Source organism: Oenanthe melanoleuca, chromosome 2 (assembly GCF_029582105.1).
Source record: "Oenanthe melanoleuca isolate GR-GAL-2019-014 chromosome 2, OMel1.0, whole genome shotgun sequence".
Lineage (NCBI taxonomy): Eukaryota > Metazoa > Chordata > Aves > Passeriformes > Muscicapidae > Oenanthe > Oenanthe melanoleuca.
The window spans coordinates 102,861,442-102,881,631 of record NC_079335.1 but is presented as its reverse complement, the minus strand read 5'-3'; the positions used below and the strand labels follow the sequence as shown (position 1 = coordinate 102,881,631).

The 20,190-nt window shown below is 35.6% G+C and overlaps 1 protein-coding gene across 2 annotated transcripts in view; it reads left to right on the top strand.

Moving 5' to 3' along the window:
• Window positions 1–273: 273 nt before the first annotated feature.
• The window catches only part of SEPTIN7 (septin 7), a 61,395-nt gene continuing 41,478 nt past the window's right edge, over window positions 274–20,190 (top strand). For both annotated transcript variants that reach the window (XM_056486060.1, XM_056486059.1), the window contains exon 1: window positions 274–376. In XM_056486060.1, the coding sequence (XP_056342035.1) occupies window positions 367–376 (10 nt within the window). In that variant the 5' untranslated portion in view covers window positions 274–366. The remainder of the gene's footprint in view (window positions 377–20,190) is intronic.

The window sequence follows — 20,190 nt, the reverse complement described above, 5'->3', positions numbered from 1 at the left end:
CATATGGAAATTCCATTTACTGAAAATATTCTTAGTGTACCTGAGTTTCTATGCCAGTTTTTTGGCCATCCAGAAAAAAAAATTGTATTTTTTGCTGCAATTTATTATACTTTCTTGAATGTAGACAGCTTGGATCGTTGAGAGGTTTGGTAGATAGCACTTTTCTACAAATGTGAAAATAAGTGAACATTTCAATAGCTAAGAATACAAAGCAGCTAAGAAGTTACATGCTTTCTTTTTAATTTTTTTTTTCCTAAATACTTCTTGCTTTAGCAACAGAAGAACCTTGAAGGATATGTGGGGTTTGCCAATCTTCCAAATCAAGTTTACCGAAAGTCTGTAAAGAGAGGATTTGAATTCACTCTCATGGTAGTAGGTAAGTTTCTTTCTTTGTTTTGAGTGTTGATAGTTAGAAGTATTTTGACATAGTTCTTAGAATCTGTGATGATTATGTAAGTATGTTTTGCATTATCTCAGGAGAAAACATGGATCTTCCCCTGCTAGACTGATAAATCTAGTCTGGTTAAAAAGAACATGTCTGGTGTGCAAGTTGATGAGGAGATGAATAAATGATGGGAACTGTATAGTTCATACAGTCTTTAGGAAAACAGTTTGGTGTGGATCTGGTCTAATGCTACTTGCAAGTATGACGGAAGTAATTTCAACTTGATTTTCATTTGAATAAAAAAAAAAAGAACTGTTTTTATGGTTGAGTGCAAGACAGCAAACCTTGTACATAATCAGGCAATAGGATCCTGTCAATCCTGCACTTCTGTGGCCACAATAGTATGCTACAAAATCAAAGCTTTAATTTAAACAACCTTTCAAGTTTCTATGGTTGCAAAGAAAACCAAATGTAAACAGTTTGTTCCCTATGGACTACAGAAAATGGGAAATTGTAGTTAGTTGGAATGAACAATACCATTCAAAACAGTTCGTTTAGACTTCACTGATGACCCAAATTTGTTATCTTTCCTTCTAGGAAGTCTCATTTTTTTCTTTCTGTTTCTCTTTTGATACTTTTAAAATAATAGTCTGCTAGTAAAGTTGGGTACATTTGTGTGTAATTGATGCTGCTGGATATGCGACCCTGTTTTGGTATGCTAATCAACAAAATAAGAATGATAGTTTAGAAAGTGTTTTATAATAGGCATATGTCACTTTGTCTAGCTTTATTTTTTGTAGTTTGGATAGCTGTGTTTTGTCATCGACACAGTGAGCTATAATTTTAAAAGTTGAGGGTTGCTTTTTTCTTTTGCAACTTGATGACAGGTTCCTTTATAGTCTAGCATCCAAGTACGTGATTTATTATTTGATACAAAGCTGTTAAGTCTAAAGTAAAATTTGGTTTTCTGCTACCTACAGGTAAAAAAAAGGAGGAAGGGATGAAACTGTCCTCATAAGTGGTAGATGTAGGGATATGTTAGAAATGGAGAAAGTCTGTAAAATTACCTCTATGTTCTCTTGTTTCCCTGTAGTATACTTCAAAGCAATTATATTTAGGAAAGTTGTAGAAGATTCTGATCATCAAGAAGAAAAATCGGTCCAAAATTTGATTGAAAATGAGATGTTGACTAGTTCTACTTTTTTTGTGCTTACTACTAAGACTTCATTTGTTTGCATGGAAATTTGTGCCACTGTCTGGAAGCTTACTAGGAGACGTGACAGTATTTTCCTAAATTAAAAATGCCTCTAATTCTCTTCCTTTGACCTCCAAGTATAGAAATCAGATCTGAAAGTGAGTGTTTAAACAAAATGATGGCAGATCTTTTAGTACTCTGAAGACATTGGGGAGGGGTGGGGTAGAGAAATTACTTTGTTTCAAAGTTAAGAGCCTGGTAATAGTATGCCTTGAAAAAATGTTTATTTTTAAATATGAAGATGAAATTGTTTGTGTATTACTGATCACTTGGGTTGGTAAACACTGTAATGTAATCTGCAAGAAGATTGCTAGGATTGTAATTATTTGTTGCTGTATTAATCCTGTGAGGTAGTTACTCTGACTTCGTTTGAGATAGATAGTAAATGGAAGTATCTATAATCTATTTGGCAAAGTTTAAAAGTTAGAATGTAGTGTTTATCTGTGTATGGTCAGTGCTGGAAAAATAACAGTACTAAATGTATTATCTCTTGGAGATTATCTAAAATATTCTGTTGTTCTTTCTACTAGTAAAAGTCATGTGTGCATGCCTACCTTTTACTGCAGACAGCACGACTACTGATCTGCTGGCCCTGCTTTATTTGGAGGTACTCCGTGTTAGTGTTATCCATTTGTTCTGAAAGGAAAAAAGAGAAAAACAATGTTTGTGGTTGCTAAACAGGTACAAAGAATAAAACAAATCATGTTTGGGATCTGTGATCTCTGTGTCCAGCTCTCTTTAGGCCTCCGTGAGGCTTGACATTGCAGCTAATGCAGTTGTATAGAAACTGTTTTCCTGTTGTGGATTCAGTCTGGAATTATCAGTTAAACGTAATAGATACCTAGCTTTTTGTCCAGCACAGTGTTATATCTAGCTTTTTTGCCTTTGGAATATGTAGTATTAAAATTCACCAGAGCAGCATTCAGATGCCAGTTTGGTTGTACTATTGTGTGTGTTTCTACTGCTGTAGAAACAATTACTTTTCAGTTTAACAGTGTAAGATCTTTGTGGCTGAGCAAGTAGTAAGTACAGCATCAAACAGATCTGGTGTTTCCAGTAAGAATTTTTGCAGGGAAGTAGTTTAGTTTTGCAGAACATTTCCTTTGCCTACAGTGTGAACGTACTCCATAAAAGGCATATTTCCCCAGTTATTGTCATTGTCCCGGAGTGACAGAGCTGCCTATAGCAGTGTGTGGTGGCTCCCTGCTCTTCTTCATGCCAGTGGAGAGTGGGCTTTTAAATGTGGGCATGCATAAGGCCGAGTAGTTCCTGAACAACCTAGAGAATGGCTTCTGGAGCAGGTTTTCTCCTCCTGATTGGTGGCATTGCTTTGGACCCATGTGGACAGTGTTCTGTCCCATAACTTGTTTTTTTGAGTCAGGACTTGGTAGGATTGATGTATTTGAGGCTTGTAATGTTAGTGAGCTCTGTTCTGTAAGTGTAGTTGCTGATTTCCAGGTGTTCTGGTGTTTACATTAAATATAACTAAGGAGTGAAATGATTATGAATTACACACATAGAAGTATAAAAAGATGTCAAAATGCCTTTTTTATATAAAATGTTTTAAGAATCATTGAAAAGTAAACCTTATACAGTAACACCAGTTTCTAATTAATATTTAGCCATAATAAACATTTTGACATTTCTATCTCAAATTTTGTTTTCTCTGAATTATATTGATTCTTTTGTTAGTGTTTACTGACAAAAAACTAAACTGTTCTTTAGAAACTGAAGATTGAGATAGTAATTTGTTTTCCTTATTAATCAGGTTTCATTGATTTGTCTTTAGTCTTCATGAGACAATTTCGTATTTGTTATTCTCAAAGGCTAAGCAGTAGTTTTCATAATAATGCTTTTGCAACAAGTTGGTTTTGTAGATTAAAAACTCACAAGCACCTCCTCTGAGGACATGACATAAAGTGAGCAGAAATACACCTTTATCTGAGCTCCATTCTTGATGCTTTCAAAGTGAGACATATAAGTAGTGGTTTAAAGTAACTAATTCTACATCTGAAGCATTAAAGCTCAGCAGTGGAAAAAATGTCAAGTTTGCCTTGGTAGCCTGCTTCCTTCATAATCTTGTGTAATCTCTTCAAGTATAAGATAGTTGTTGAAACACTTGAGAACCCGACATAAATATTTAGTCTGAAATCCAAAGCATATTCTCTGTATTTCTCTGCTGTATGGGTTTTTTGGAGGAAAGTACATATTTAAGTCAGATGCTTAAGAAAAGAAAACTTTCAGAAGTATCACCACTGTGGTTAGTAACTCGCAAGTGAAGAAAGTCTTAATTGTAGAATTATAGTTCTGTCTATTTGTTAATATAATTATACTTGCTTAAGTAGTGGGTGTGTGGTTTTGCTTTAGTAGTGTGTATGAGGTGTGAAACAAATAGTTATTTTTCAGTGTGTCTTCCCTCCAAACACTGAGTCAGGAAATCCCTCTTTTGTTCTTGGATTGAAATGATGCTGGTAACGGGATTTGAACCAACACCCAAATAGATGCAGTCATAATTAAAAATTCCTTTTCTTCTATAGACCTTATGCACATAAGAATATGTATTTGTGATGACTTTTCCTAGAGCTGTATATTTCAAAGTGTTCAGGCTTCATGAGTTGCCTTAGAAGTTGGACTTCTAAGTTTGGGGTTTTTTTTAAATTATCTGATTTCCAAAGCACAGAACACTTATAGTTGAGTGGCTTTCCAGAGGACCTTTCTATGAAGCTCCTAGTTCTTGAGCAACTGGTAGCTTTGACTTTGAAAGTTGTTTTGAAACCTCTCCTGTAGCAAATTGCCTGTTTTGTTTCCAAATTGTTCCTTTAGCCCTGTAGATCACCTGTAGATTACAACTGAAAGGAAAATGCCATGCAATATTGTTGGTATGCTTCATTTGTAATTATATGCACACTCAAGTGATTTGGTTTAAACATGTTTTTTTGGTATGGATGCAAAGAAAAGGACTGTATTTTGCAAGACTTGAAGTTGCATTAAAGAAGCAGCTCATCCTGATTTTAAAATACTTTTATTGTTCACTGAAAAAAGCTTGGGCTCATTTAATACTTGTATCTTCTGGTGATGGATCATGTTCTGATTAGAATTACCCTCTTCACTTGTTCCCTTTCTTAAGCAATTTATTTATCAAGCCAACCAGTGGTACCAAGACACTCAGCTGCTCACAGATACTTGTTCTTTACTTGCCATCAGTTTTAATGCCAGGAACAAAATCATTTATCACAGGATAGGAAGAATAATTAAATGAAAAGTAATCTGTGGGTGTGCAGTATAACTGAGTAGGATCAGTTTTGGAATGTTGCCAGTTCTTGATCTGCTGTGGTTTGAGCTGCTTCTAGTTAAGATTTCAGTCATGTCTCTACTACCACAGTACCTGAATAGGTGTTTGGCCTTTGGTGTGACCTCTAGCTGTTTAGGGTTCTGCACTGCCGTAGCTGAATTTGCAGTGCTTTGTGCGTACAATCAGGGGAGTACAGTCTTGTGTACACAATTGAAGTCCTCTTGTTTTTACAAAGAAAAAGTATCTGGCAGAAAAGACGTAGCAAGATTTCTTTCAGGTATCCTGCCTCTGTTCACCCTGTAAGTTCACTTCTTCAGAATACCTGGATTCCTCTAATTCTCTCATCCTCTGAAAACTATCTTGTGTGCCACTGTACATCTTTGACTGCAGCCCATTTTGGGCTACTTGCATGGTGACTGTGTATCTGGTACTGCTGTGCTGGTGGGCTGGGTTTGGGTTAGACAGCACTCTTCCAGTTCTCAGGGTACGTTTTCTACTGTTGTGGTATAGTGGACTAGCTCCTTCAGAGAGCTAGATAAAAAAATTAAATTTCTGGGATTGTGTTTACAGAATTATGAGGTTTCCATGAAGTATAGATGTAGAAAAGGATTTTTTTAAGGTTACATAATTCTTTAAAGAAGTAATATATTTTATTTCACTGATGATGCCTACAAAGTATAAAAATTGATGACTGATTACTTTAGCTTGTACCTGATGGGGCTGCCAAAGCAAAATAGGTCGAATGTAGAAGAATTGGCAGAGGTAAAACCAAAGGAAATTGGAAACTGGTGGAACTCAGAATGGAGCCAGTGTATACCCACAGGTTACATGCTCCTCTGGAGTAATCTCTGTTTTGGAGTAATGCCTCATCAATAGCCTGTCCTTTTTGTGGAGAGGTTGGTAAAATATTGTTCAGAGGGCAGAATAGATGAATTCTGAAAATCTTTAATGAAGAAATAAGTGTCTCTCCAAGATGTGAAAGATCAGTAACTTAACAGAGAGTTTACTGGCCTGCATGATTTTTACCGACTTACTTTCAGATGGGAGTTTGAAATATATATTCAATTGAGTACTTGGCTTCAGTTAGAAAATAGTCTCTCATATTTTTTTGTTGGTTTATGGATGGATTTTTTTCGTCTTTTTTCCCCCTCTTCTTTCTTTTGTAATGCAGTGAACTACAGTTGGCAGCATACTTGCTTCTCTTGCCTCTTTTATAGTATTTTGCTCTTCCTTTTTTCTATTGCTGGGAAAAGAAAGCTGCACAAAGTCTACAACCTGATGAAAAAGAGAAACTTTTTACAGTTGTTGTTGAAACTTATTGTCAGGAAAATTCAGTTAATATATCTGTTTGAGCTTATCTAGAAACCATAGCTTTTCAAATACGTTCACGAGTTTCTTATAGCATAGTGCTTTTAGTCACTCAATAGGGAAAAAAATTAATCCTCATTTTTGTTAAGCTAATTTTAAACATTTTCCTCTCTATACAGTAGCTTAAAGGTTCTAATGAACAGAACTAACGTTGGCATTTAAAGGGATTGATCTTCAATATATTTTTTTTAATTGTTTCAAATTACAACATGAATTGGAATTGTAGTGCTTACTGAATAACTTCTAAAGAGCCTTTGTATTTTTTTTTTTTTAAGTGTTTGCATGCAAAGATTGTGAGTAGATTATATGAAAGCCAACTATAGTAAGGTACTTCTTGTTGGATGCTTGCTATTATGTGGCTCAAGTTCTGACAACTAACCTTAAGTACCAAGTATTACTATATTAAAATATAGCTTGAAAAAACAAAGAAAATATTTTTGTAAAGCTTTGGTGATAGTAAATATAATTGATCTGTTTCTTATGTGGCAATATTTTGGTCAGATCCTAATTTATGTATTAAAATTCTTTGTTTGCTGGCAAAGGTTTTTATGAGAAGAGAGTTATATTTCCACGTGTGTGGATGTGAACCCATAATTTGGAAAAAATCTACCTGTAATCTAAATGGGTTTTATTTTTTTAAAAAAAGTGATTATTCTGTTGTAAACCATTTTTTTTTCTATTCCATATATTGTTTTCTTGTTAGTCTCATAACAAATGCTGTGAATTATTTTATTGGGTCTCCAATAGATGAATTCAGCAAATTTCATAAAAAACATCTAATAAAAAATACTGCATTGTGTAGGTGTCATCTTCAGTTTTGAAGCTTTGCAAGTTTTTATTGGTGGTTCCATACATAATCAGTCTTGTCACAGTACTAGCTGTCTTCAGGCCATCTTTGCTGTTCCTAAATACATAAGTGTTTTTCTCCAGATTTTTATTCTACCTTACCGCTTTTTAAAATCTATTTCTAAATAAAAATAGGCTTGCTGATTTTATACATCCAAATATGCGCGCATATGCACATGCAGTTACTCTGTTGATTATTAATTTTTTGTAGTAAGCTTCATTATGGTGAGATCAGCATTTAAACCTGATCCTTGTTCCCATTAATGATGGGTTTGTAGGTCACACTTTAGCTGAAATGAATGTGTCTTGAATTTTGATATTAGAATAAGGATAGTTAGTAATATGTGAACTTGAACTCATCCTAGAGAAGGTACCAAACTAATGGATGTTTTATTTCTTAAATTTATTATCAGGTGGCCAGCACTTGTTTTGATGCTACTCAGCAGATTTTCTTGAGCTGTCAGGTGCATGAGCAGGATGTGAACTAAATGTTGTGCCTCTTGTAAGCAGTGACCTGTTAGAAGTCATGTTAATACTGTTTCCAGTGCCTTAGCGTGGGATAATCAGGTGTCACAATACTGTAGCACTGGTTTTTGAAGCCATCATTGCTACAAGCCCAGAGTGAGATTCAAAGTAGGAGCCAGTTTTTTGTATAAATAAATATGCAGTATGAGTTATAAGCTGCTTGTCATTTTTTGTTGGCTGAAAATGTTAGTCTTGCCTGCTGTATCAAGAAATGCTGACAACTTTTTTAAGGAATAGGTTCATATTGTAACCAAGGTGATACTCTTGGATGGAGTATTTGTGATTAAATATCCAGTTGTAGTAATGTGACCCATTAAATGTGATTCAATATGATTGTTTTCCCTCTGGCTGATTTTAAAACAGTCAATTCAGATCTTCCTTGTCAATCCATTTGAAACAGTTAGTTTTGGGTTTTTTTCCTTTTTCAGTATTTTTCTTTATGTGGTATGGCAGCTGTTTCATTTTTGTTTTTTGGATATTTTTCTGTTGAGGTTCTGCACACAGTTACTAATAAAATAGAGTTTATTCCTTACTCTTGTCTTGAATTTCCCTTATTAAAGAGAATAAGCATCTTCTAATAATATTTTTTCTCACTTCTTATGGTGTATCTGATGGTGTTTTCCAGTAATTTTTACCGTAATACAATACTTAAAGCAGACTATTTAGATTTATCAGTGGTTGGAGGGGAGAAAGGCTGCCAAGGCTGATTGTTTCATCAAATTACTTTTTTCTGTTTGAGTTCTTGTCATCCTTTACTTCTTTACTTTCATCCTGATTTTTCTCTGTTGCTAGTTTACCAAAAGCACGAATTTGAGGACTCTTACACTCTATCTTGGAATAGTGCTAAATTTCTGTCAGTGTTGATTTAAGCTTTGTTAAGTTTGTAAGACTGCCATTAGGTGTAGTTCCTTCCTGCTGTTAAACTTGAAATGAAAGTTTTTTTTCAAGGGTCCTGGTTTCTCAATTTCACCGTCACTTCTAGCTGTTTATGCGCAAAACTTTGATTTTGGTCATAGACAGAACCTTAAGTCAGAATTGCGCTGATATCTTATGACTGGAACCCTGTGTCTGTCAGAGTTAACGCGAAGTGCGTAATTCTGGTCCTTCTGCTCATGAAACTTCACCTGTGAAGACTGAAAAAATGTGTTTCATGGGGCAGAGGCTTCCTCAGAAGGGCAAAAATGGTCTGATTAAAGGGAATTAAACTAAGCCTTCTGTGGAGTGAGAAGCAGTGCAGTAGAAGGACACACATAAATGTGGGCTGGATAAAAACATAAGTGTCAGTTCTAACACCATCTGGCTATACTGTTTTACTGCTTGGGATATATGGTGTTGCTTTCTGAATAAGGTAACAGCTTGTAGTTTTGAAAAGAATCTGGAACGTTCCCAGGTAACATCTCAAACTGCAAAGAGCAGTGCCTTTTGAAATAGCAATTCTGCAGTCTGAGTTTATTATATGTTGAATTTGAATTTATGGACTAATAATCCAGAATTGTGGTCCTCTTTCTGTTGCTCAGATAGTGAAAAAAATATTAATTCAGTGGTCTGAAGTGGAAAGAGGTTGTTGGATGTGTGTGGAACACTTTTCAGTACAGGATTATAAGCATTGTGTTAAACTGAACAAGTGTGAAACAAACTACTTATCTGATATAATTATCAGATAAGTGGTTGCTGATGCTTGATAAGATCTAATGGCATGGAGACGGCATTCACTGCACACATCCTTTGGCTGTTCTTGCCTTCCTGCACATTGCCTGTGTCTTCTGTCTTTCAAGATAGAAATACTATGTGTTGTATTCACAAGCATGGTAGGGAGAAGTCTCAGGAATATTCCAAGTTTGGCTCATGAAAGATATGAGTGGTTCACCTATGATTTAATAATCTGTTAAAAAGGTGGTTGATATTTCATCTATAACTATCCCCTTTAGCCCTATGATGTGAATCTGTAAAATGTTTACTTTTACTCTGTGTTAAACTGTGATCCATTAATTTGCCTTCACATCTACATGATTTTTCTGATGACATATTGGTTGAAGTTTCCTGTCCCGCACTGCAGAGTTTAAAGGGAGCTGTAGGTTTTCGGAGAGTAGGTTTCTTTGTCTCAAAAGTCAGCAATTCTCTTTTACCATCTGTTTTTCCTTGGTTTGATGGGTGAGACAGTTTATTGTCAGTTTCTAGTTATTTTTTGCCCTGCTGTTTTCCTTATTAGCTGTTTTCAGCTGACATTGATGAAGATGATTTGATTTGTTTTGTTTTCTTTTTGTCATCCCAGAAGTGCATTACATGACATTGGCACAGTCTGTCAAAGAAGTCTTTGAGCAATTCATATTGCTGTAAAAATACCTGCAATAAAAATACCCTCTCTTCACATAGGACTGAATAACAAAAATAACACAATTGGATTTTTAAGGATGTGAAGAGGAGTTTTCTTAGCCTTTGGATGAAGTGTGGTGGTGCTTTGCTTGATAGGTTAGCAACATAAAGTAACGTTTAAGTTTATTGTAATTATTTTTAAGGGGATGTCCCTTCTGAACATTTTGGTCACCAGATTCTCTAACCTTGTATCTCCAGACTTCTGGCCAAAGACTTCGGGATTGTAGAGACTTTTTTGATGTTTTGCACAGGTTTGTGACTACCCATTCTTCAGTGTTCTCAGCAATGGTAGTTATGAAAAGAGATAATATAATCTCTTTATATAGGTCCCGTGTATGACACTCCCAGCTCTGAAAAAGCCAGAGATGACCTTGTTAGTACAAATCTTCTGATGCAGAAAAAAGTAGCTTTAAACAAAAGCACAGCTACCTTGTTTCCATGTACTCTGAAGCATGTGATGGAACTGGTTGGTTTGAGCAGGACAAAAGAAACTGATTGTCCCACACTCCACCTAGGTTCCATGCCAACACTATTTGTGGCACATTGATTAACTTGAGTGAAACTCCATAAAGTCAAACCTTGTGTGATCTTGGTTGCTCTGTCAAAACTCCTCCTATATGTTGGTTACCATATCAATAATTTACATTATGTAAAATTTTTATTTAAATTATTATTTCAAGGGCATATATTATCTCTTCTTTCTTCCTGAGTAGCTGAAACAGAAAAACTAAACCAATTACCACCGCAGGGTAATGTCTTCTTTCAGTGATTTTTTGCAATACCCACTTCTCCTACAATGCAGGTAGACCTTAATCCAATAATGCATGGCGCTTACTAATCCACTTAATGACTAACATTGTCTAGTGGCTGAAAAACTGAATCCATGTTCATAAGAAGAAAAACATGCTGGGTATCTGAAATACTGTTCTTGCTCTGTGCAGTTTAATCCTTTTAGCCACTGTTAAATAGTGAAGTAATTCTATGATCAGATACTTTTAGTAACTAAATGCAGGGAAATTGAGACCTGGGTGATTGGGCCAGATTTTAGCTTTAAATATTCGTCAAATTGAAGTAGTTTGGCTTAAGTTATCACAGCTGTTTCAGTCCACAATAGGTAAAGGGTTGTGGGGTTTATACACTGTTTGGCTGTGTTTTGAACTGAGGACAGTGTCCAAATTTTTATTTGACTGTGAATTTATCTGCTTTGGTTGATTTTTATGTCAAATGGCAAGTATTCAGATAGCAGAATAAAATAAAACTGACTCAGAGGACGTATTTTATGAGCTTTGCAGATAATTGGACTGTTGGAGGTTCTCCTCAAAAACAACTTCTGTTTTAAGTAACAGTAAATGCATTTATACTACAACTAGTTGCATAACATTTTTATATACCTGCCTAATTGAAAAGGTGTTTGTCAACAGACAAACTTCTAGGTATTGTGTGTGTGTATGTATATATATATATATACACACACATATGTATTCATTCTTTTTCCGTCTTTTGGCACTCACCTGAGGTTTTCTATTTGGTCTTTTTTCTATAAATAAACTTCATTTATAAGAAGTAGTTTGCTTTTAGGGCACAGTGTAGAGCATTCTAATTGTATTTCTAGTGCCTATTAAATGGTGCTGAGTAGCTGACTAAGACCAGGCAAAGATTTAGACAGCAGGATAAGTAGGAAATCAGAGGGAGAATCGTCATGATGACAGTAGCTGAAATCATGACATGGTACTAATTTGGCGAAAATAGATTTCTGTAATGATGGATGAGGAGGTCTCCAGTTATGCGCCTCCTGCAGTTTCTTAACTCTTCATCTCTAGAGCTCCTTTAAAATGATTCAAAATAGCCCTCCTGCAAATAAATGTTAAGCAGCCATTTCGTGCTTGGAGTTTGTTCATTGCTCAAGTGTGTGCTTTTGGTTTTTGAGAAATAAATTTTGAGTTTAATAGTGTGTGGGCCTGACTGTTGATAATTTCTTGTTTACTATTTATAACTTTTCAAAAACACATGTTGTAAAGAGGTCAAAATAAAGATTACTGTCAACTGGCAGCATAAACTTTGCAAGGTAAGTGGTATTTCAAGGAAGCGTCACTGTTTGCTTGCATGCCTTTTTACAAAATCATTAAATAGTTTGTTTGGATAGAATCTCTCAAAAGTCATCTGGTCCAGCCCCTGTTCAAAGAACTTTAATGTGGTTTCTCTTAAATATCTTTTTTTTGTCCTCTCTCAGGAGGATGATGCTGAGTTAGATGAGATAAGGAAGATCCCATTTTGGAGTCACAGTTGATGATAGTGGTCTGCTATCAATTGCGTCCTTGAACTTGTGGTGAAAAATACACTTTCCAATCTGATTATTAAAATTACTTGACAAATGTTTCTGTCAAATCAATTTAAGGACTCAGTAGTCCAAGCCTTTCCAGGGATAGCATTGTCATGTAGGGATTCATCGTATGGATGAGATGCTGCAGAAGTATCTTCGCTGTTTGGTTTTGTCAGCCATTGAGATGGTTTGTTTTGCCTCAGAAAAGGCTGAACTGCAGAAATGCTTTTATACCATTTCAACCAGAAGTAGAGCTCAGGAAGATGGAAGATGTGGATAGTTTGATAGAAGTCAGAAATCTTTATGAATCTAACACCTTTTAGAATCTGTCTGTGGTTAAGTTTGTGTCCTGACATGCTTTGAAGTTGCTAATCTGAAGGTAAAGTTAGGCCACTCACAGTATCACGTTAGTGAGAAAGTGAAAATATTTTACCCAAAGGTCGACTTTTTTTTTTTTTTTTTAGCCAAAGATGAAATCGAGTTACCTCGAAATAGATGAAAATGAATAGAAACTAACATTTGATTAAATGGCATAAAATTACAGTTCTTATTTGAATTACACTAATTTGAATATGCAGATTGTGAAGACCTTTTTTGGTGTTTGTCTTTTTAATAAACTGCTACAAAAAAGATAATGAAATTAGTGAGTAAATCCATAGTTGATTATCTTATTCTTCTAGCATCTTAAATCTGACATATTATTGCATCTTTTTTTGGATTTTTTTCTGTGTTGCTGGAAAGCAGGGAGACAAAGTTCATCCTACCCTGTTACTAGCAAGATGAAATGCTGGCAGATACAGAGAACTTTTTCTGCTTGGTCCAGTAAAGCTGTATTTGTCAATATGTGTACTTACCAGTTTCCTTAAAACTCCTGCTGTCAGCTTTAAAAAAAAAAATCAATTTAATACATGCTGAATGTGATTAATATTTAAATAAGTAAATTATTTCAATGAAATAATAATAATATAAGGAAAAGCCCAGTAACCATGCTTCACTGATTCACTAAACATGTTGTGTTTTTTACTTGTTTGTATATTTCTAAGTGGTTTAATGTAGATGAATCATCCTAAGGTCAAGATATCCTCAACTTGATTTGTACTTTATGGAACACTTTTACAGGTTGTGCTGCTTCTTGAGAAAGTGCCCATATCCAAACATTATTAAAGCAATGGGATTTTTTTTTTTTTGCTTTGCTTTTTTCATGTTGTTATTTGTATGTTTTTAGTATGGAGCAGGATACTCCTTCCTAATTCTCCAACTGCTGAGAACTACACGTTTGCAAGTAAAGTAGAAGAGTCACATCCTAGAGAAGTGACATCTGAAGCTGCTTGTTTTTGTTTATGCAAAAAACTCAAACATACTGTTCCAACAAACCAGATGAAGCTTGAGGCTTGCTCTTCTTGGGTAAGAAGGGAGAGCCTTGTAGCATTTTTAAGTCAATAGGAAGCTAAAAGACACAGAAATACTGCAGATTGCAGTGTCTTTTAGAAAGGTGGGTGTATATGTCCAATTTGGATTGGCAGTAATTGCCATATATTTCCCAATAAAGTATCTGTCCTGTTAAAACACGTGGATTTTTTCATATCAGATATTGCTGTCACATATACGAATAGTATTATCTAAGTGCCACGGACAACTCAGTTAATGTTGCCTGTTTATTACAGAGAAGCATAAATGTGCTTGTAATCATCTGCAGCCTCAATTTGCTGATCCCCTTTTTTGTTTTTTTGTATAAAGCCTCTTTGTAGATGAAATTATATGGTAAATTATTTTACATGGAGATGCAAAAAGATTTAAACTTAACTGGGTTTTCTTGGTACAATGAGAAGCTTTTAAATCAAGTGTCATTAAAATAATTATTAAAAATAAACCTAAAGAAAAAAAACAAACAAGGAACTTTTATTTTCCAGCTAAGACTAAGATAACTAGAAAGTTTTTTTCTGTAGATGTCCACATGTGACTTTTTTTGGTTAAATTGTATCTTGAATATGTTTATGCTTCTGAGAATGGAAGATCAAGGGCTTTTTACCTGTTTAGTTCAAGCTGTTGTGTCATAGTAGTACTGTTGAGTGTATTTAGCATTCTTTCATGCCCAGTAAATTGTAGTGTTCTTGTTTCTGATGTTTCTGGCTGCAGCTTTTTTGTTAGTGCGCTCTGAACCTTTTCTGGAAGGCATTTTATTATTTACTGTTCAAAACCAATTTTTAGCTCTTTCCACATATTCTGACAAAGTGACTGCGTATGTCAAAACATATGTACAGCTTCAGAGTTACCCGCTTCTAGCAGCAAGCGAAAGCTGTGGTTCTTTGAGCTGTTCTTAGAGAGTCAGGACTTAGTAGGCTGGGTGTGAGGCTTGGGAAGTGCCAAAGGGGAAGGTGAAAACAGAAGACAAAGGAAACTTCTTGTATTGTTCTTAGAGTTGAGATGTAAATTTTGATTTGCAAAAATAATTAGTAATTGAATTTCCATGGGTAGAAAAGAGGAAAAATGTGACTGGGACCGATATACCTGTTGTGTGCTGCCCTCTTGGTTTGAATCCCATGATTAAGATTTAGCACTGGGTGCTGCTGAAGAGCTGGAAACCGTGTGACTGGCTACTGATAAGGCGGGCAGGAGCAGCACAAAACTGTGGCTGAGAACCTTCCTTTATTGGATCTACTAACAGGTGAATTTCTGTTCAGCCTCTTTCAGTATGCCAAAAGAGGTTGTCAGTACCCCACATCCCACAGGGATTTCTGTTATCTTGCATCTGCTGAATACCACAGCATTTTTTCATCAAACTTTGAGGTGAGATCACTTCAGAATGGTGGAACTGTGTGAAGTAGAGGTGGTATGCTCCGTGTTTCCCTAAAAGATTAGTTCAAATGAGCTGCCGCTTTAAAGTTTGTTACAAAGCAGATTTGTTAGGGGCAGGCTAATGTCCTGTCTTGGGTCAGGTGTACCTGGGGCGTGGTGTGTAGACGTTGTTCAGAATTAATGCAACTCCCTATATTCTACTGAAGCTTTTTGGAAATGCTCTGAATATTATATCATGGGGAATTTTTGAAAGCATGAATTCTCTCTACCACTTTCATCAGGAGCTTTTTGGCTGCTTTTGATATAGGCAAGCTGGTGGGTGTTTGCTCCTGAAGCTTTAGATGTGTTTTGGTCCTGCACTTTCTGTCATCAAGTACCACTAAATCCATGCAGTAATCCTTGGAGTAACTCTTCATCTAACTCATGTGATTCATGTGTTACAAAGACAGGCAGGCACTGTAAAAGGTTAAGTGCAGACTTGTTTCTTGCACAGATGTAGTGATCCATTGGCTCATGGTCATTCTGTGGATGTGTTGATCACTACTGTTCTGAAGGGTTTTCTCACTTTTTGCTTTGTAACTTGCCAAGAAGTTGGTTCAGTTTTCTGCTTTCAAACGGTGCTTGAATCTGAAGTCTCTGTCTAAAACTACAGATGGCTGAAAAGAATGCAAAAGAGTATATGGAAGCTATTCTGAAGCTCTTTGCCCTTAGTAGCTCTTTTAAGATATGTAATCCCAGTGTCATTTAGTTATAGAGACCTTGAGAGTAGGACCTGGATTTTGTATTTTTTTAACAAACGGAATCTTCATATGAAGATTATGGTTCTATGTTTTGGCTGTTTTTTAAGTCTTACAAAATAGCAAAGAAAATTTTGAATACTTGTTGATAGCCTTTATAATATAAAGTATATGTTTTGCTAAAAGGCAGTAAAACCTTCCCTTTTTTATTTGCTTATGTAAGTTGTTGTGTAATGGTGTTTTTGAAAGGTTTTTGGGTGTTTTTTAGGATTTTTTTCAGCATGTCTGTTTGCTCTTGGCCATATTTGAGTTTACGCATAATGACTATGAGTTGTACTGTGTTGGTAATTTATCTACTCAGGCTTGTCGAAACTACTCTAGCTTGCTTTTCAGAACAGGCTTCTTAATATCTCAGTTCTAATCCTACTAATTATTAGTCATTGCTGACCATAAATCAAAACTAAGCACTACTGTTTATGCTCTGAACAGGATGAATTGAAAAAGCTTTCTGCTTTGTCACAGGTATGTTTTTCTTGACACTTCTTGTTTGAGGATATATGAAATGTAGTTGTCTAATGTTGATCCTTCTGAGGAAAATGTACTCAAGTTGTAAAACAGCGCTTCTCCTATGCTCTAGGTCCAGCAGTGATTATGGAAAGAAGCAAGTCAAAAAAACAGAAAGATGACTTAAAACTGCAATGTTGTGGGATTTTTTAAATTTTTTCAGTAGTATTAATATATTTACTTTTATATAAAACTTGTATGCAAAAGGGTGCTCAAATATGTTGTTTTTTATGAAGTCTGAGATCTGTTATATAATGACGCATTTCATGTAGGAGTATGTTTGCTATATACTGTCATCCTTCATTTTCAGAATTTTAAGATCCGGGGATATTAAATTGAGTTTCTTTTAAGACATTCATGTATACTTGCCAAAATACTACTCAAAATAAACATAACCGTATTCTGCAGCATATTGCTGCCTGGGTCAATGGACCAATGTTAGGATTGTAAGTGAAATGTATTCAGTGGGCTATGAAATCTCTGAGGATAGAAGTGCAGTTGCAAAAATTTTATAATTTTATGTAGACTCTCTCAGGTTTATTTTTTTGAGTGGGATTCATTAATATAATCAAATAGAACCAATTTCTCATCCCTCCCTAATAGCAGAGTCAATGAGTTGCAACTTGTAATTACATTCCAAGGCACTAATGTTATAGTTCCCAGCTTTGGCTCTGGAATGGGAGCATCTCTGCTATTTTGTGTGAATGCTGCTGCTTTGGTTGGCAGGCAAGCACTGTGTTTTGATGGGGTCAGTGAAGTATCTCTTGACTCACTGGTGGCTACTTCAGGCTGAGGGGTTGAGGACTAAAAAGTGCTGTTCTGCTGTAGATGAAACAGTGTTTCTGCACCTGAAGGGAAAAGAAGTAAACAGCAACAGCAAGGCTCCATTTAAGGAAGCTGGAGTCAAAAGCACTAATACAGATATATATGAAATAGAATATAAGGAAAAAACTGTTTTGGGTGTGTTCCTGTTTGGTTGAATAAAGCTTACTTCCTCACTCCCAATTCTGGGTGTGGGAAGACAGATGCTAAAGTTTTGAGGAAAAGGAGAGAAGGAATGTTTGTTTCCTTCCTGGATTGAATGTAAATTATTCCCCTATAATTAGATACTTTATGAAAAAACTTTGCGATAACTGAGGCCAGCAACAGTGATCATGCAAAACAGCTCCTTGAGACTGTGAAGTATTCTGCATTCAGGTTTAAAAATTACTGCTTTGATAGCTTAATTCAGGATTGTCGATGTTTGTATGAAGCATAGGAGCTATTTTCTCCCTACACCTTTTGTCTGGTACCAGAATAGTTGTTATTCCTTGTGGATCGAAGTCACAGTAATCAAGCTGCCTATTCTCAGATCCCTTCTATTCTACCACCTCTTGATGACTCTCAAGAGTATTTAAAAAGGTGCTGAAGACTAGAAATGTCAGGTAATTATATAGACACTGTTACTGCGCACTTTTTGTAGAATTGTGTTTCCCTGGGAGAGAATATAAATAAGCTTTTCCTATGCTACATTTGGTGTTAGTTGGACAATTAGTTAGGACAAGTGTCACTGGCTAGCAAGTCTCACTGGTGTGCTAGATGGTTACATGCACAATCCAGTTTTAGCTATGATTTTAATTTATTCTTTAAGTAGATCTCCCAGTTGTTTCCATTTACTGGGCTTTCAGTTACATCATGGGGCAGTCTGGAAGTATGTGAACTTGATTTCTTTCAGAAAAAATATTGAATCAGAAGGATTACAGGTAATAGGGTCTATTTGCTGATAAGCATTCAGTCCATCTGCCTTGAGGCTTTCATCCAGGAAGAGAAAGTGTCAAGAGGGCTAAAAGAAGACCTGTGCTAACTGCCTGGGTAGGAAGGGATGGCCACTGATGTCTAGAAAACCAAACTTGGTTTTGCCAGTTGTAGAACATGTGCAGTAATAGAATTTAGAAAACTTTTTCTAAGTCTATACTTGCAATTAAGCCTGTAATAACTTACAAATGAGGGCAATTTTTCTGTGCATAGCTGTTTCCATTAAAAGTGTAAGTGTGGCCTTAGGTGTAGTAGTAAACTCTTAGTTCCTGTAGTACAACTTTTTATGCAAATTTTGCAGTGTTTGGCTTTTCTTGTATGTAGGAAGTAGTTCATACTTTCTGTTAGGTGAGGCTGATTTCTTTGAAAGGATGAAAGGAAGCAAGGTGTCTAGTACAAGCTTTAGAAGTCTGGGGGATTTTTATGTATAAAAACTGAGAAACCTTAAAAACACATGATATGTTTAACATGCAGAGTGTAAGCTATAACTTGAACATTTCAAGTTAGTTTGAATTAGCCAAAGCAGTTCTGACTGAATTTTATTGATAGATTACTTTGTCAACTGTTGCGAACTTTTCAGTGGTAAAAGCTTAAAGCTCGTTCATCTTGATTGAGAAAATGTCAAAGAAACAAAGTTAACACTTCAAGTTTTGCTATAGGTTTGCTTCTCCTAATGAAAAAATTAGCAGATAGTTCTGTTTCCTTTCTGATGGATGGTGGGATTTTAATGATTTCTCCAACCCCAGTTTGTTCCCATTTGTGACATTTCAAGATGGTTGAGTAAGCATAAAGACAGATGCAGGAACATAGGTGTGGTGTGTCTGTAGTAGACTTGAGGAACTTACAAATATTTGTTAAGTAAAGGCCTACAGTCAAAATGATTTTTAAGATAAGGAAATTGGTTCTGACAGCAAAAACACAGTGAAAAGCTCTTAAAAATCTAGTTGGTATTAAAAATGTGAACATGTTTTTGTGCTACTGTACAAATCCTGTGAAATGTATGTAGTTTGGAGCAGATCTGACTTGATTTGAAATAAATTCAATGCTAAAAGAGTATCTTGTATCAGAGTCACTATAGCAGAAAATGGCTTTTATATATCTTTCTGTGCTGCAGACATCACTGTTGTTTATCTCATTAAGGATCTTAATGTAGCTCTTTGTGGATTATTTATACATAAATAAGAAGTGTACAAAATACATACTTTAGGACTGAAAGATGCCATCCAGGTCACTTTGTGGTTTCCCCCAGTCATGCTAATTATCTCTTTTAATCATTGAAATGAAGCTTTTCAAGTTAAAAACAGTGTGGGCCCCTCCCACCAAGAAAAAATAAACCCAAAACACCCAAGCTGGGAATATGTATCATGTTGAAGTACCTTTAATACACTTGGTACAAGGACTTCAGGAGTGGTAGTTTATTTTTCAATAAACATTTCAATTTAAATCTTCATTGTTTATCTTTTAAATGGCTTCTTTCAGAATCAGAGCTGGTTAAGTTTTAGGAAAAATTTTGACTCAAATATGCCAACTTTGTGTCCAGTCTTTCAGGATTGTTTCAAGCAGCAGAAAAGGCACAACTTGCCATGATGGGGAGGACAGGAATACACATCTCATTTTTGCCAGGGTGTAGGGACCCTCTGGATACTCCTTTTCCAGTAAAAGGGCGGTCAACTAACAGAGAAGGATTATTTTTATTTCTTTTTGAATTTACAGGTATGGTTGAAAGAAACAGTACTGCATCCTGATAGTGATTACAGCCCTGCATCTCCAGTTGAGAGGGTAGAACATGTGAAATGTTACTCTGGTGTATAAATAGCAAGTTGAGTCCAACTACAAAAAATTTCTGCTGGTCACTTCAGTACCTGAATTACTTCTGGAGCAATGTAGGCCTGTAATTCAAATGAAGCATTTTTACAGATGAGTGGGGAGGAAAAA